Raw genomic sequence first — 19,268 nt, forward strand, 5'->3', positions numbered from 1 at the left:
ATCACCATCATCATCATAAACAACACCATCATCATAATCAACATCACAACCATCATCATCATAACCACCATCACCGAGAAAGCAAGCAAATCAAACCAAGGCGAGATGATCGATTTTGCCAGCCGTGTGGTCAAAGTAAACCTCGCTCCCCCCCACCCACCACTACCAATGTACCAGATCGTAAGATGCGCATTCACAAAACGACTCCTCTCACAACTGCGTTGTCAACATCGTGCACAACTTTCGGTACGGGCGACGTGAAGGCAACAAAGACAAAGCCCCCCCCCCCCCCCCCGTGTATAGCTTCAAAAGACTGTTGGGGAAGTTCTCATCGCGAGTAGCACCTCTGCACACAAGGGGGTGTGGGTGGCCAGCGCAGCGCCAGGCCACCTTTGACGATGCTTCACTACACATTGCTGCTGAGTCGACCTGGGGGGGGGACACACCGGTTTTAGATAATCGTCGCTGGTGTTGGCACATGAGCGCGATTCGAAGTCGGGGTGGCCGGGCTCGTAGCGCAGCGCGCTGACCGCTGCACCACCGCTCCCTCATGACAAGGGCAACGGGCAGGCACGCGGTTTGACGCGGGGACACGGCAACAGGAGATCCTCGCTCGGCGATGAAATCAAGCGGGGAGTGAAACTTCGAGCAATGGTCAAAGGCACGGGAAGACCCCCCCCCCGCCCCCCATTGTTAATGCTGCAGTAGCACAATTTTGACCGGAGTTCTATACGCGTGCGTATTAATGCATGTACCGTGTATCAATACATGAGCATGTGTATCAATACTTAAGCATGTACATCATTGCATACACATGTGTATCAATACGTAAGCATGTATATTAATGCATAAGCATGTGTATTAATACTTAAGCATGTATATTAATACATGAGCATGTGTATCAATACATAAATATGTGTATCAATACTTAAGCATGTATATCAATACATAAGCATGTGTATCAATACTTAAGCATGTATATTAATACATAAGCATGTGTATCAATACTTAAGCATGTATATCAATACATAAGCATGTGTATCAATACTTAAGCATGTATATTAATACATGAGCATGTATTAAAATGCATAAGCATGTGTATCAATACTTAAAAATTGATATTAATACTTAAGCATGTGTATCAATACTTAAGCATGCCCGACACACCACGTCCAGTATCCATCTCTCGCTACAGCTGTTGCTACTCGTCACGTTCCCCTACTTCAGCCGACCAGCGAGGTGTGAAGCGATGAATGTGTGCGCACACATTGCCATAGAGCGCTTTAGTGATATAATTAACACTTGTCGCTTTCTAATAACTGCAAATTATAGGTACACTTAGCCGGGGAAGGCAGCGAATCAAGTAACACCACAAGCAATTCCAACAACAACTGGATGCCACTGAGGGGGAGTGCAGAACGCAAAAGTTCTGGAGCAAACATCGCGGACAGAGCCGCATGGAAGGCCGTGATCGGGAACGCCTTTGAAAGATCGATCGACTAACATTGCCCATAGATTAACATTGCCCATAGACTAACATTGCCCATAGACTAATTTTGCCTATAGACTTAAATTGCCCATAGACTCACATCGCCCATAGACTAACAGTGTCCATAGATTAACATTGCCCATAGACTAACATTGCCCATAGACTAACAGTGCCCATTGACTAACATTGCCCATAGACTAACATTGCCCATAGATTAACATTGCCCATAGACTAACACTGCCCATAGACTTACATTGCCCATATACTAGCATTGTCTTTCGACTTACATTGTCCATAGACTTACATTGCTCATAGACTAACAATGCCCATAGACTTACATTACCCATATACTAACATTGTCCATAGACTTACACTGCCCATAGACTTACATTGCCCATAGACTAACACTGCCCATAGACTTGCATTGCCCATATACTAACATTGCCCATATACTAACATTGCCCATAGACTTACATTGCCCATAGAATAACATTTCCCATAGACTAACATTGCACATAGACTAACATTGCCCATAGACTTACATTGCCCATAGACTTACATTGACCATGAGACGTACATTGCCTGTAGACTAGCATTGCACATAGACTAACACTGCCCATAGACTAACATTCCCATAGACTAACACTGCACATATATTTCGATTTAAAGCTTTCGTGACTGCAGGGATTCATCTTCTTGGTTCTTCACAAATAGTATTTTATTATGTTTGATTTTTATTATTTTATTATTTCCCTTCTACGTGACTTTACCGAAAGAACCAAGAAGATTTCCCATAGACTAACATTTCCCATAGACTAACATTTCCCATAAACTTACATTTCCCTTAGACTAACATTGCCCATAGACTGACGACACAGAGACACATTTTTGTAAGAATAAAAGCAGTGGTTTGTGCTTCCCTTAAAGCCATTTCCTTTAACGTTAATTATACAGGCACGTCCACACACGTAGTGGGTGCACATTGAGTGGTTCATGCACATAGTTCGTACAGTATTTTGAATGGCCTTTCACAACTACACTCCATACCTAAGCCAATGCTTCTCAGGAGATTATCCGATGCTATTATTTGGCAAATCGTTCCTGAAAGTCAAAATCGTATCTCTCGTCTTTACAAAAAATACAATTGTAAGAAATGTGCTGACGAGAGTGTCTTTTTAAATATTCTACACGTGTACAACTCTAGTAATTTACACCATGTACCTACCTAGACAATATGTAAAGTCGGATCGTGTAAGAAAGTTATTGTAAACAAATGGGGCTGGGAAACATTGGCACAGATGGCTCATAAGGCTGATGGACTAAAAATGTATATATTATTTTGTTGCTTGATTATTTATTTATGATTTAATATGCTGCTATATGCATCTATAATATACACAATAACGTATGCATTGCACCTACATTTCACGCGAAATGGTATCAATATTCATGGTGGGTGCAGCGCACTGCAAAACTATGAACCCGTCCTGGACACACACCTACCCCCCCCCCCTTGTTACCAACTGTGGTGAAGTATGGTCAAACAAGCCCCCCCCCCCCCGGTCCAATTACCCCGCCTAAAGACCGACCCGGCGCGTGAAAAGCCTCCACATTCATCCAGCAGTGAATTGACAGATTGGGCCGTACACTTTCAGCGCATTAACATGTGCGCACACATATACATACACACATGCCTACATATAATATGAGAACGCGATAATCAGTGAGTTTGAAACGTGTGTGGATGGATCCATGTTTATTTATTTTTGTTTAAAAACACATCTTAGAAAGATGCCCTGCGTGTTCATCCACACGCGCTCGTGAACGCAACCTGCAGGGAAGTATACACGAGTTGAACACTGTTTTAACCCGAGAAAGGCATTTTAATACTATATGTCTGTGTCTATTGGATATAGCAAAGTCCTGCACTTAAATATGTCACTGCTCTCTGTTCGTATGGAAACCAACGGAAGTTGCTATTCTAAGAACTGTGCGCATTACGCTTACGCCACTGCGTCCTTAGAATGATATTACGCACCGTGCAATAACAATTAATTAATTTTAAGTTCGGCGAACATATCGGTATGGGAAACGACAGAACGTGGTACACGCCTTGGTGCTGTTTTGTTGTTTTTGTTTAATATATGAATTTCTTTTGCAGCAACAACAACCAAAAAAAAACATTGCACATTAGCGTTTTATATATATACATGCTTATTTACGCTACATAATATCTTGCCGTGACTTGGTGGTAAGAAATCGACGGACGGCAGAAAAAAAGGAAAACGTGCCAATCACTCTTGAAAGTTTCAACAACAAAAAATAACAACAACAATGACAACGATTGTAACAGTAATAATCATCATCATCATCATCACCACCACTACGTCCCATGCACGAGTGCAAGCGACTCGTGAACGTGTGGCTTTGTGTAGAGTCTGCAGCGTCGATAACCGCATTATGCTGCAGCACATCATACATTACATAGGTACATATTTATATGCGATCATTAGTCGCTGTTTACGAGCGGTCTGGAGAAACAGCAGCGCCGACTTCGGAACGATCCATGGGGGGTGGAGATGGGGTTATATCACGATTAAAATCACAATTAAAATCACAATTAAAATCACAATTAAAATCACAATTAAAATCACAATTAAAATCACAATTAAAACCCTTAGAGGGTTGCGAAGCGACAGACCAGTAGTTGATTCGGACATTAGGCTACGAAGTTCGGGCGATCTGATTTGGATTCCCGATCACGGTTAACGTGAGCGGAGAGGGATATAAGAAACTGGTATTAGTACCCCCCCCCCCATCCTCCACAAACCCGCACTGACCAGTGTGGTGAAGTATGGTCAAACAGCCCCCATGCCTTCGAGAGGGAGGCCTTCATCCAGCAATTAATTTACAAAGGGCTTATGTTACATATGGTATATATAATATAAAAACCTGACCAGTTTTAGTCCTGGCCTGATAAATGTTGCAAGGGACTGGCGCAAGTGAGCGCAGGGTGACAACTCGTCAAATGTGTTGTTGTCACTGTGTCCTCACACCCCCGTGCACTGCCCGAAGCGAGCGTCGCTTCTATTCCGAGACCACTCGACAGCAACATTCAATGACCGCGTCAGTAAACCCGCGCTTCAAATCTGCGTTGTTATTATTATTTTTGCATATTTGTAACAAAAAAGACAGTAACGTGGGATGTCTGTTTGATTTTTACGCAAGAGTCTGACTTACGCGCTGGGATATCTTCCTCAGTGTCCGAAATAAGCCGACTGCAGTCCGGCACCAGGGAAGCCCATGAGTGACGGCGAGTGCGCCTGCCTGTGCCCCGCGACAGTCGAGTGGTGATGATGGTGGTGGTGGTGGGCAGCTAAGCCTTGCTGCAGAGCCGAACTGCCGAGCCCCAGGTGCCCGGCCAGGCGGTAGCCGGTGCCCGGGCCCACGTGGATGAACCCGGGGGAAGCCGCGGGCCCGTTCGCGCCGGTGCTGCTGTGCAGAGAGCAGCCACTCGGGCTCCCACCGCAAGGCACCACCGGTGTCGAGCCGCAAGCGGCTACGGCTGCTGCCGCCGCCGCAGCTGCTGCTGCAGCTGAGCCGTGGTGCTGCTGCTGCTGCATGAATGACTGCAGACCCAAGTGCTCAACGAGCTCCTGATGGCCGCCACCCAAACGTCCGAGGCAGAGGCCCTGCGCGTTCGCCGCGGACAGGTTGAAGGGCTGCCCGGCCGCGTCCGCGCAGCTCTGAGGTTGCACCAACTGCAGCGGGCTGTACGGACCTGCTGCGTGGTTACTCGCGGGATATCCCGGGCATCCACCACCACCACCACCCGCACCACCCGCACCGCCGCCACTTGCACCTCCGTAGCCGAGCATGGAGCCGGCGAAATGAGAATGCAGAGGCAGCAGCGGCGACACGGACCAGTAAAGCGACCCCGCGCGGTCCATGAGCGCCAAGTCGTGCGCTGAGAAGCGTGGAGGGGCTCTCAGGGCCAGCCCCGCCGTGGCCAGGTAGGGGTTGCGTCGGCAGGCGAGCTGCAGCTTGCCGCGCGGAGACACCGCGGAGCGCCGCCGGAGTTTGCCCGTGCGTCCGCCGATGAAGACGTCGTCGCTCGACGGGTCGAGCATCCAGTAGTTGCCCTTGCCAGGGTCGTCGTAGTGGCGCGGCACCTTCACGAAGCACTTGTTGAGGCTCAGGTTGTGCCGGATGGAGTTCTGCCAGCCCTGCTTGTTCTGCCGGTAGTAGGGGAAGTTGTGCATGATGTACTCGTAGATGCCGCTCAGCGTGAGTCGCTTCTCGGGGCTCTGCCGGATGGCCATCATGATGAGCGCGTTGTAGCTGAAGGGTGGCTTGTCACCCTTCGATCCGTCCCCGTCCTCCTTCGCATCTCCGCCGCCGTCGCTTGCCTTGCTCCCCGCTCCCTTCTCTCTGTCGCCAGAGCAGCCCGCGGGCTCCGCGTCGTCCGTCTTCTCCTCCTCCTCGCTGCCGCTGCTGCCGCTGCTGCTGCTGCTGCTGCTAACGGTGGTGTTGGCGGCGTGGTTGTTGACACCGCCGCGGTTGTTGTTGTTGTTGGCGATGGTCGCGGTCGTCGTGGTGATGACGGGCGACTCGGGCTCGTTCGGGCACGACAGTGAGTCCGGGTCGGGAGATCCTCGGCTGGCCGGGCGACTCGCCTCGGTGTCCGGCAGGAGGCGGGCGATGCTGAAGAAAGAGGAGGAGGAAGCCTTGCTACTCGGCAGCGCCCGCGTGTCGGTGACACGGTCTGCCATGTCCGGCATCCCCCTCCCTGCTCGGTGCTAAACGCCCGCGAGTGCGGCGGTGACAGCGGCGGCAGCCGCCGCTCGCGGCACCGCGCCCGGCCACTGCGACGTCGCGCCTCCCCGGCTCATCACGCACCGCTCGCCCCCTCGAACGAGGAGGTCCAATTAAGGTGGAGTGCTTGAGTGAGCTAGCAGCCGGAATTAAGGGGGGTGGGGTGTTGGGAGGGGGTAGCGTTGCAGCGGTGGGGGGCGGGGGGTGAAGGGAACGACGACGAGGAGAAGGTGGTGGTGGCAAGGACTCGATAAATTACGAGAGGGGAAATACAATCGAGAGGGAGTGAGACGCTGGGTTGTGTGTGTGTGTGGGTTGGGGGGGGGTGCGAGAGAAGAGAAGTGGTTACTTTAAATGCGCATCGGACGTGAAGTTGTAAAACTTGGGCCGACCTCAGCGCTCCGCTTGTGCTGATTTGGCCATTGACACGGCGGTGTGCGAGTCTCACGCGATGTCGCTTGCCCGGGGTGGGGTCGTGGACGAGGCAACGCTGCTGATGATGCTGCTGCTGATGCTGCTGGGCCCTTCCATGGTTTGTGCGTGCGGCTGCCTCCCGCGCCTCCTGCCCAATGAAATCTCTGGATGTGAGTGGAGAGCGTAATTGGGCAAGGATTGTCAGCGCTCGCCCGCACCACACACACAGAGAGAGAGAGAGGATGGGTGGGGGGGAGACCATTCCTTCTCTGTCGTCCTTCCACCCCAACACGCCCACTCTCCAATGCTTGCTCGAGTCTCTCCCCATCCACCCAACTCCATCAGTAACTCCATCATCATCACAGAGCGCGGGGATTCCCGCACGGAGCTTCCGTCTGGGACGGTGTGTCGCCTGTGTGTGTCGCTACCAGCACTTTCCCCAGCAGTCTGTTCGGGGTATGTGGGAGGCCTCTGTTTGTGTATCTGCGGGGAGGAGGAAGCGTGGCGGTTAGCGCGCTGCGCTAGGGAACCCTGCGACCCGAGTTCGATTTCCGCTCACGCGAGTGACAATCATCTGAACCGGCCCCTGTCCCCCTCCCCTAGGTCCGTTCAGCCTCAAGTGAGTACCTGGCGCGGTGCGTAAACGAGGCCACCAGGGAGACAAAGGCGGTCGCGCGTGGTGCTGGCCACCCACCCGCTCGCGTGCCGTCCCGGCCTGCAGAAGTGTTCGCTAACGGCACTTGCCCCACAAGTCTGTTACGGATATACGGGGGATCTTTGTCTTATCTCAGTCTTGTCTGGCGTGGTGTTGCCCACACCACCCTCATGTGCGCCGTGACGGTCTTCCTTCATAGCTGCTCGCTATAGCTGACACTTGCCTCCCCACCAGCCTGGGTAGGTTATACCGGGGGAGGGAGGTGGGAACTTGTGCGTTGTGTGGTTGGTGTCGTCGGCCAGAGGCAGCGCCTCGATCGGCGCGGACGATGGGCACGTCTGGCTTACGTACGGCGCGAAAGAGTGCAACAAACGTAGGGTAGCACACAATGACAACCTCGTGACGCGCTGGACCGATGGGTCTCTTCTCTTCTGCCCCACCACGTGGCGCGCTCGCGACGACGGCAGATCACCGGCGATGGCACGGAGCGTCCGTCTTGACATGTCCAGGCCCTCGGCTCAGGCGCCGTCTAATTTGCTCAACTAAATCCGTCGTCAGGATGATCTCGTCGACCGCGTGCGCTGCCACAGCGGAACGCCGCAGCCTCGCTGAGATTGTCCGTAGCTCGCAGCCGTCCATCGACTCCTATGCTGCTGCTGCTACCCCGAGCTGATGATACTGCTGCTATATTTAAACAGGCCGGCTGTCAAAACGCGCCCGAGGCGGCAGGGAAGGGTGTGGACGCGACATCAATCAGCGTCGCGTTATTGACAAGAGTCGCGACATCGGCGCGCTAGGCGCGTTTACAAGCGAGTCGCGTCGCGAACGCCTCGCTCGAACCGAGTCAGTGGCCGCACCGCCTCATTGAACGCGCTCACAGCCACGACGAGTTACGAAGCAACAAAAGCCCCCCACGCCTCCACCCCCCCCCCCCCTCAACTGGCTTCCCGTCCGTTCATTGTTTATATTCTTATTCGTCTTGGCCGTCCTATGGAGGAGTTTATTTTGTTTTGTTTGCGACGTGACCTCAGCAGCCATTTTGAGACGAGGCCTCCTTCCTGCGTCGTAATCGCCCATCGTGTGAGAAGTCGCCCGCGATGATTTCGTGTCTCGTCTGCACGTGGCCGTATGTACGCAGACCGTGCGTGCGTGCGTGTCTCTGTGTGTGTGGGGAGCGGTGGTGGAGCGGTTAGCGCACTGCGCTATGAACCTGGCGACCCGGATTCGATTCCCGCTCACGGCCAACACCGGTGGCTGATTATCTGAGCCGGTCCTGGGGCCTCCCCTAGGTCGACTCAGCCTGAAATGAGTACCTGGTGCGGTGTGTAAACATCGCCACTGGGGAGACGAAGGCGGTCGGGCGTGGTGCTGGCCACCCACCCCCTCGTGTACCGTTCAGGCCTTTAGAGGTGCTGGCTAACAGCACTTGCCCCTACAGTCTGTTAAGGCTATACGGAGGATCTTTGTCTTTGTGTATGTGTGTCCGTGGAGAGCGGTGGTGCAGCGGTGAGCGCTACGCTGCGCTACGAACCACCCCCCCCCCCGGCCAACCGAGTTCGATACCCCCTCGCGGCCAACGCCAGTGACGATTATATTATGTGAACCGGTCCTGTAGCCTTCCCTAGGTCGACTCAGCCTCAAATGTGGCGTGTGAACATCGCCGCTAGCGGAGACAAAGGCGGTCGGGCGTGGTGCTGACCACCCATCCCCTCGTGTACCGTACCGACGTTCATAGGTGCTCGCTAACAGCACTTGCTCCAAAAATATGTTTGTTACAGCCTATACTGGGGGGATCTTTGTGTCGTCTTTGTGTTCTGCCGAGCGGTAGTGTGACTGCGCTACGAAAAGCCGAGTTGGAACCTTGTTCACGGGCAGCATCAGTGCCGGATATTTGTATCGCGGTCCAGGGCCTCCCCTATAGGTCGTACCTGGTACGTTGCGTGACGTTTCGGCCTTCACGGGTGCTACTCGCTAACAGCACTTTCTCCAAACAATTGTTGATGTCTTTGGTGATCGCAGAGAGAGCACACGGAGTGAAGAAAAAGGTTGGATTGTTTTTTTTTATGCTTTTAATGTGCTGTGCACTTTTATTGAATACGTTTAATTATTACAGAATTTATGTTGTTGGGGAGACAAATACAGGGGTTATTGACATTCTCAATAATGATTATGTTGTGTGTATATTGTATATAATTAATTGCCTATCTATAAACATCGTTGATCAGCAAATGGTTCGAGCAAGCCGACGCCTCCTGATGTGAGATACTGAATGTGAAACCGGTAGAGTGTTTTTTTGCATGCATCCAACCAATCACCGCTACTTGAAATAGTGCTCGTAAGATGCACTTCCAAAATTCCGTTCTGCCGATGGTTTGTGTAAACAATGCCGGGGGTTTTATTTTTAAACGGAGAGAGACAAATATGGAAAAGGAGGCGTTTATATATTCGTTGACTTTCTTAGAAAGGAGATCCGAGCAATGAATCTTCAACGTGACATTCACTGGGTGCTGAGATCTTGTTGAATTCGAATCACCGCGTCAGATAAAAATGCGCATTCAGCGAAAAAAAGTGTTTTGTATTTCATACGCATAATTTGCTACGGTATCGTATATACAGAAATATGTTAATATAGTTTTTGGGTTCCGATCTGATAACATTGTGAACTATTCTTTTTTTGTACTAAATGTGCTAATTGGAGATGTCCATGTATTGTTCGTTAATGTGTTTACAATTGGAGATGTTAATGTACTGTTTGTTAATGTATTTACAATTGGAGATGTTAATGTGTTGTTTGTTAATGTATTTACAATTGGAGATGTTAATGTATTGCTTGTTAATGTATTTACAATTGGAGATGCTAATGTATTGTTTGTTAATGTATTCACAATTGGATATGTTAATGAATTGTGTGTTAATGTATTCACAATTGGAGATGCTAATGTATTGTGTGTTAATGTATTTACAATTGGAGATGTTAATGAATTGTTTGTTAATGTATTTACAATTGGAGATGTTAATGTGTTGTTTGTTAATGTATTTACAATTGGAGATGTTAATGTATTGTTTGTTGATGTATTTACAATTGGAGATGTTAATGTGTTGTTTGTTAATGTATTTACAATTGGAGATGTTAATGTATTGTTTGTTGATGTATTTACAATTGGAGATGTTAATGTATTGATTGTTGATGTATTTACAATTGGAGATGTTAATGTATTGTTTGTTAATGTATTTACAATTGGAGATGTTAATGTATTGTTTGTTGATGTATTTACAATTGGAGATGTTAATGTATTGTTTGTTAATGTATTTACAATTGGAGATGTTAATGTATTGTTTGTTGATGTATTTACAATTGGAGATGTTAATGTATTGTTTGTTGATGTATTTACAATTGGAGATGTTAATGTATTGATTGTTAATGTATTTACAATTGGAGATGTTAATGAATTGTTTGTTGATGTATTTACAATTGGAGATGTTAATGCATTGTTTGTTAATGTATTTACAATTGGAGATGTTAATGTATTGTTTGCTAATGTATTTACAATTGGAGATGTTAATGTATTGTTTGTTAATGTATTAACAATTGGAGATGTTAATGTATTGTTTGTTGATGTATTTACAATTGGAGATGTTAATATACTGTTTGTTAATGTATTTATAATTGGAGAAGTTACGCTACTTCAGATGTCCATCCACTGCCGGATGAGTAGCACCCCTGGACGCCGTGAGCGACATTTGCGTGGGGTGATGTTTGACCAAAATTCACATCGATTTGTGGTTGCTGGTACAGGCGGGAAGCATAGAAGTATATAGCACACACACAGTGCGCGGATGGATGTGTTGCTGCACTTGAACCCCCCCTCCTAACTCCGCAGTCTATAGCACCTGCTGTGCATGGCGATCTCCCGTTCAGAACACATTTCGTATCATCTCTGCTTCAAATTCCATCGATCGGGCGTATCTAGCGCGGTGTGGTTCATGCGCTTATTCGCAATGTGTGTGTGTAACTTCAGATTAAGTCGGATTTAAGGGGATAGACTTATCGGACAATCCACACGACTCTGAACGCTTCCAAACGAATCGATGCCGGCTCTGGAGCGTGCTTACTTCGCTGCGTTTACGCTCGCTGCTCTTTGTCAACAGCTGTTGTTCCAAACTCTCCCACGAGTTGTTACACCCCTTGTCAATCCACCGCTGGATGAAGGACATCCCCAGGCCGAGTCGGTCATGGAGGTTGTTTGACCGTACTTCACCACGCTGGTCAGTGCGCTTTTAGGGAGGGCGTTGGCAGGAATTGTTCAGATAACTATAATTAGCCATGGATGTTAGCCGTGCCCGGGGAATCGGAACGCGCATCGTCGAGGTTGATAATAGCGCAGTACTCTCTAACCCAGTGTTCTTCGCTCATTTTCAGAGGGAGGGACACTTTCGCCGATAAGACTTCAGCGTGTGAGGGCCGCCACATATTTGAAACCATGGGGGGGGGGGGGGGGGGGTTGACAGCAGCACGATGATGATGATGGGGGGTGGTGTTGCCACGTGTTGTTGTTGTGGATTGTGGGGGGCCACACGTCAGAGGCCGCCAGGGGCAGCCAGTGGCCTCCGGGGCCTTGCAATGGAGAAGACTGAAGAAGACTGCCTCTAACAATGACGAAGGCTGCTCTAGCAATGAAGAAGATTGCTCTAACAGTGAAGAAGGCTGCTCTAACAATGAAGAAGGTTGCTCTAACAGTGAAGAAGGTTGCTCTAACAGTGAAGAAGGCTGCCTCTAACAATGACGAAGACTGCCTCTAACAGTGAAGAAGGTTGCGCTAACAGTGAAGAAGGCTGCTCTAACAATGAAGAAGATTGCTCTAACAGTGAAGAAGGTTGCTCTAACAGTGAAGAAGGTTGCTCTAACAGTGAAGAAGGTTGCTCTAACAGTGAAGAAGGCTGCCTCTAACAATGACGAAGACTGCCTCTAACAGTGAAGAAGGTTGCTCTAACAGTGAAGAAGGCTGCTCTTACAATGAAGAAGATTGCTCTAACAGTGAAGAAGGTTGCTCTAACAATGAAGAAGGCTGCTCTAACAATGACGAAGACTGCCTCTAACAGTGAAGAAGGTTGCTCTAACAATGAAGAAGGTTGCTCTAACAGTGAAGAAGGCTGCTCTAACAATGAAGAAGATTGCTCTAACAGTGAAGAAGGTTGCTCTAACAGTGAAGAAGGTTGCTCTAACAGTGAAGAAGGTTGCTCTAACAGTGAAGAAGGCTGCCTCTAACAATGACGAAGACTGCCTCTAACAGTGAAGAAGGTTGCTCTAACAGTGAAGAAGGCTGCTCTTACAATGAAGAAGATTGCTCTAACAGTGAAGAAGGTTGCTCTAACAATGAAGAAGGCTGCTCTAACAATGACGAAGACTGCCTCTAACAGTGAAGAAGGTTGCTCTAACAATGAAGAAGGTTGCTCTAACAGTGAAGAAGGCTGCTCTAACAATGAAGAAGATTGCTCTAACAGTGAAGAAGGTTGCTCTAACAGTGAAGAAGGTTGCTCTAACAGTGAAGAAGGTTGCTCTAACAGTGAAGAAGGCTGCCTCTAACAATGACGAAGACTGCCTCTAACAGTGAAGAAGATTGCTCTAACAATGACGAAGACTGCCTCTAACAATGAAGCAGGCTGCTCTAACAACTCCACTACCACTCCACCCCCCAAAGGGAAAACACCGCAAACACATAATTTACACACACAAATACAAGACGTGTGTACACTTTGTGGAGGTCTTAGTGTGGACATTACTTCTAATATCGCGAGCATAAACTCAGGTAAGTATGATCATTATTGTCACAATTTCCCAGAATGCTGCACCGTATCGCATAATCATTTGTATAAACGCTTAGAAAGTAATTTCATACCGCTGTGTAATATATAATACCGCTATGGCCAGTTAAATGCCCTTTTGAGTTCGTAGTGCAGACTGATAACTACGGTACGGAGCCAAGCGTGCCAATCGGAGGTGGAAAGATGGACTACGAACTAAACACACGCAAAGATTACGACGAAGTTACACTCGATTAACGTGCTCTTCATTCAGTATCTAACGAGCGTTTGTCGCGGATGTCTCCGCAGAAGAAACAAAGTCGCAATTGATTCTACAGCATTTCAATTAGAATTAGGTGGGGCGACTGTACGTAGATGATCGAGTTTGTATAATGACGAGAAAAACTGATCATGAACAAAAAAAACACATTGCGCCCCCCCCCCCGGAATACAATAGCGTTCAAACAAACGCACACAAGCAGATATACACACAAAAAACACCAAGCCCTACTCAACCTTTGTGCATTACAGTCGGTGTCAATTACAACACTGGTCAACACACTTTTTCTGGCATAAGGTATTCCAACGGGTTTAATGTAATTTTGGGGTGCTGATTCCAAATCTGGCATCAGTTTGTGTCTATCACATCAGCTTTTTGAGATATCAAATATTGCATTTTCAATAAAAACTGCAGAATAAAAATATTAAATAAATGTGGATATCTACATAAAATGATATTATAAACACACTATCCTAAAAATACAGCACCATATTTTAACACTAAAGGAGTCACTGACTCGCAACAACTTGCAATCATAAGTGACAGAGTTAATTTCGGGTAAAACCAATGAAAATGGGGTATGCCGATAGCACAAAATGAGATGTGATAGAGCAAATCTGAGATCAGATTTGGAATCAGCACCCTGAAATTAGTCTAAAACAGCTGCAAAAGTCCAGGCCAGAAAAAAATGTTTTTTTTTGTTGACCAGTGTAATTGGCATAGAGATACTGCGTTTGCGCGCGTGTGTGATTTGCAAAAGACGTAGGGAGCGTCGATTCGTGTTAATCCAGCAGTGGATTGACTTGAATCGACGTTGTCTTGGTGTGGGCTGCGACTCTTGTTTTGGCTGTTGTTGTTTTTTGCTGGCCTCGCCACAGCTCGGGGGATTGGTGTACTTATGCGTTTGGAACTTACATCTATACTATCCATTTTAAGTATTTATTTTGAAGTGATTTGTTTACCTTTCGTGCTGTTTGTTGTCGTAACTTTCTGACTCGCCCCTTACTGGACATCTGTTTATAAAAAGAGCTTCAAAGTTCATCTTATTTCTCCAGGATAAATCAATATTATGCTTCTGAACGGGGGCGGGGGGGAGGGTGTTGGGAGAGGGTTAACTTGCAATGCATCTGCTGGGTGGTGCGAGAAGAACGCCTTCCCGGCGACGCTGGAGTCCACGGATGCTCGCGGGGGCTAAAGGAAGAACTTCGAATTATTGACGATTCATCCCGGAAAGGGGATGTGTGCCGTGTGTGTGTGGGGGGTGGTGGTGGAGGTGTGGGGGGGGAGTGTGAGGTTGGAGGGGTGCCGCTGTTGAGGGATTATATTGAAAAGCGCGCTCTGCTCCATTCTCTCCACGCGGGCACAGATAAGATGACTCAAAACAAACACACCTGTGTGGTGCCCTGTGCGTGTGTGTGTGTGCACGTGCGTGGGTGGGTGTGATTGTGTGCTGTGTTGCACGTGTCCGTGTGGGCGAGATTGTGTGCACGTTCGCGTGTGCGTGTGTGAGAGATTGTGTGTACGTGCGCCGTGTGTGTGGTTGCGATTTTGTGTGTGTGATGTTGTCTTTGTGTGTGCGCGTTTGCGAGGATGTAGCGTAGCCGTTTAGCGCGCTGCGATACGGAGTTCGAATCCCCGCTCACGGCCAACACCAGTGACGATTATCTGAACCGGTCGTGGGTCTCCCCTAGGTCGACTTACCCTTTCATGATTCCCCGTGTGTGGCGTGTAAACATAACTACTGGGGAGACAAAGGCGGCCGGGCGTGGTGCTGGCCATCCACCTTCTTCGTGTGCCGTGTCGCCCTTCATAGGTGCTCACCAACTGTTAAAGGCTGTACCGGTGGGGGGGGGGGGCGCATCTTTGTCTTCAGAGCGTGTTTGCGTAGGTGTGTAAACTGGCGACCTGGCCAAGATGCATGACTCAAGTGGCACATGTTATATCCGAACCTAGAGGCCAGGCGTTTCCCAAGTCCGTAGATACAATTGACAAGCCATTAAACAAGTGCGCTCTAAGCAATAATACCCGCACTTAAAAAAAACGCCAGTTAAATATGTACTTCATGCTATTAAAATTGATGACTGGTTGAAATACTAATATTTTTATAATGCATCGAATGAACGTATAGAACAAAGTTTACTGCTTCAGTTGCAGAATGTGTAGAATTTGGGCCACCTAATACAGGTAAATGATGCAGAGGTTGATTGGTTTGACTCTCAGAGGGCAGCCTCAGCCTAAAGTATCATCATCACCACCATCATCACCATTGAACCGAGTAACTCGCCTCTTGTGGAGGATGGCGCTAAAGCCAATGCAAATCCCACCAACAGTCACTTCATCAAAATATATATATAGGGTGAAAATTATTATTTTGTCTTTAGTCAATTAAACTTCAAGAGTTATATATATGTAACAATTACGACAGTACATATAACTAGAGTATAACGTGTTTAGTTATAACTATTTACAAACTGCAATTCGGCAGAGAACCCGACTTTGCAAATCTTCGTTGGGGGTTAATGCAGCCGCAACATGGTCGACAAAATAGTTCCTGATTCGTGGATACTCCAAAGTGGCTTTCCTGTGGATGAACTGACACTCGTCATGGGAACGTGGAAGTTCAACGACTGAAGAAGATTGCTGATGGAGATGGTAACTGTAACGAAACAGTACTTTCCCTAAACACGTGCAAGGCTCCGTGAGCTTATCAGTGGCGAGATGTTAACTCCATCGCCTGGTATGCAGGAAGTTCTGGGTTCGATCCCAACCCTGACGCATGTATATTTGGAGTTTGCGTGTTCTCTCTGTGATCGCGTGCATTTTTCTCCGGGTCCTCCGGTTTTTCCCTCCACATTTAGATTCAATACGCGTTTAGAGTATCTGGCTGCTATAAATGTTCATGTTATAAGCCACATCGTTGAACTATCACTTGTGGCCAGGTGGCTTCTGAAAAAGAGCTACATAGCTCAGTGGGCCTTACCTAGTCAACTCAAACGAGCTTAATTTCGTTGAGATCGTGAACATTTAGAGTCGGGTGATTCAGCGTCTCAGATCTCGCAAGCTCACCAAGTTTGAGCCGGGATAGTGCTCGGATAGGCGACTGCCGTGCATAGAACAGCTGCTGTCGGCTTGCTGCGGAGCGACGTTGTCAGCTGGGGTGCCTTCATCAGCCTGCACGAACAAGCACGGTGAAGTATGGTGAAATAACCCAAAAAGATCCGCAAGCCGTGGAAAGGTCCTTATCCAGCAGTGGATTGACAAATTATATGGACATTATTGTACATGTGCATAGAATGAGACACGTGTGTTTTGGAGACCTGTCAAACGGGCATTCGATGTGAATGTTAAATAATCTAATAATTTACATCCCTTTGGCAATCCACTGCTGGATGAGGGCCTCCCCCAGACCCACCGCTTCAGTCAGGAGGGGTTACTTGACCATATTTCACCACACGGTGGGGGGAGGGGGGGATCCAGGATCAGGGCCGGTTCAGATATCGCTCCGCCACTGATTTTGGTCGTGATTGGGAATTATCGTATCGAGGTCGCCGGGACGACTGCTCCACCACTCCCCTACGAATGTTCCGTGTGAATCGACTTGGTTGCATCTACCCTAAGTGACGGTGACGGCTTGGATAGGCCTTCATCCAGCAGTGAATAAATCATGACTCCTGCTGATGATTATGATGGGACAGAGGTCAGTCTTTGTAATGCCACACTCTGTGTGTGTTGCGTATCTTTCGCATGCAGTGCACGAAATAAAATCAATGCAGTCCAGGTGATCGTGGTGGCATTTCTGTGTCCTGCAAGAAGGACTCGCTGAGTCTCGGGTAAAACATTTTTTTTCCCAGAAACGGTCATTGCAGCCGCGATGTTTGGCTAATTCCGCTTGGACGGGTGCTTTGCATGCCGGAGGAATACAGCAACTGGAGAAAGTGGAGAAACCCCACCGCTGCATACAAGATGACGATACTCAAAGGTCCGCACAGATGGGTTCACGAACACGCGTGTTGCATGCACTTGCACTGCCCTCTCTTGGCCAGCACTACCTTGCTACCCAACGGGTTGTGGAGCCCCACGCACCCTGCACGTGATGTGTGCACGTACTATGTTGAATTTCTTTCGCGCCGTGCGTAGCTACCCATGCTAATCGGAGGTACGGGGGAAGGAGAACAAACTAAACACACACAAAAAACTGTTCTAAAGCAATGAATTTCAATCTAGATGACTGTGCAACGCTTCGTAAGTATCGGAAGCAAGAGCGTTCCAGACGGCCGCAGAAGCGCATCTGAAAGCGCGCGACGCGGCGACCGGCGTCTTTGTTCGATGGCCAGTCGTAAGCCGCTGCTGTGAGAATGACCACCGCGTCTGATCCGCCAACCCTCGCCTTTACAAACAACAGCTCTGGATCACAGGCATCGTAGTGAGCCACCTTGCTGCTCGCAAATCCGACGTAAACAGAGTAATCTTGATTTGAAGCTTTCGTGACTGCAGGAATCCATACTCTTTGCTTCTTTCGGTAAAGTCACGTAGGTATAAAATAAAATATCCAGAGTACACCACCTCCTCCCCCCCCCCGTCCCCACCGAAAACAAAAATGTGTACAAATTTCACGATCGTCCCTCGGTGTACGTTTACACGCGCGTCGTGCAGGCAGCACTAGGCGCTTTGTAACAATGAGCGAGCGGTCGGGGGAATTAACGCGTGTAAGTGCGGCGGGGGGATGTTATGACGTGGCACGTCAAAACAATCTCCCGCGCGCCGACACCTTTGTGTGCCGAGGTTGCCGACAGCATTCGCTCCAAGGATTTTTTTTTCTCTCCTTCACACCACAATGGGAGGTGGAGGAGGATGAGGAGGATGATTCTGCGGCTCCTCTTCAACAACGACTGCTGCTGCTGCTGCTGCTGATGTGGTGCGTGCCACAGTTGGGCGTCCAACCTACCTGGGCGCGTGCGTTGGCTTGCACGATGGATTCTGATTCTAGTCCATAATGCAGGGGGGGAGGGGGTTAGATCGCATAAATATATAAATGTGTCGTTAAACCCGCCACCACCCGATTTGTGAAGTCCACCTGTTTCTGGCTGTCGCCTGATGAAGCTGGTTGTAATTAGTGGCGAAACGTCGTACTCAGATTTGTAAATGTTGCGGCTTGGCTCTCCAACACACCGGTTAGTGCTGTACTAGTGACGAATTGGCACGTTCTGTTTTCGTGACAACCCTTACTAGTTGGCTGTGTCAGGTGGTGGCGGGTTTAACAACACATTTATATATTTACGCGATCTAACCCAAAAAAACCCTCTATTATGGATGATATTGGTCGCGAAAGCCGAGGTGTTAATCTGATTCTAGTGTTGGTGTGTGGATACATAACAGCATATTACATGGTGAGAACAACACACACTAGACTCGCAATCCAGAGGTCACCAGTTCGACTTGATTTCCCTGGGGTATGCTGAGCTGTGTACATATATATAATGTGTGGTTGACCCGCCTATGATCCATTATGGGTTTAACCAGGCTGGTTTGTGTGAGGACCTCAAATATCCTTGAAAGATCTGGACACACTCCCATCGGTAAGCTCCTCCGGCAGGCAAGGCTGCGTTGGCTGGGTCATGTAGCCCGCATGTCCAGCCACCGCATGCCTAAACAGCTTCTGTTTGGACGGATAGAGGTGGGCCAAACGGGCGTGGTACCAATGACTGGTACAACTGCGTCAATATTGGCTTATGTGGAGGAGGCTCGTGAAGATCGCTACTGGGCAGTTGAAGGGAGTCGTTCTCCAACAACGACGAGCAGAGCGCCAGGCAGCT

At 48.6% G+C, this 19,268-nt stretch overlaps 1 protein-coding gene across 1 annotated transcript; it reads right to left on the reverse strand.

Annotated features, from left to right (window-relative positions):
* Positions 1–3,230: 3,230 nt before the first annotated feature.
* LOC144723710 (uncharacterized) lies at positions 3,231–6,403 on the reverse strand. The gene has a single exon (XM_078602652.1). The coding sequence runs from the start codon at positions 6,268–6,270 to the stop codon at positions 4,747–4,749; it is 1,524 nt and encodes a 507-aa protein (XP_078458778.1). The 5' UTR covers positions 6,271–6,403; the 3' UTR covers positions 3,231–4,746.
* Between the last annotated feature and the right edge of the window lie 12,865 nt (positions 6,404–19,268).

Source organism: Lampetra planeri, chromosome 18, assembly GCF_965212315.1.
Source record: "Lampetra planeri chromosome 18, kcLamPlan1.2.h2, whole genome shotgun sequence".
In the NCBI taxonomy this organism is placed as follows: Eukaryota; Metazoa; Chordata; class Hyperoartia; order Petromyzontiformes; family Petromyzontidae; genus Lampetra; species Lampetra planeri.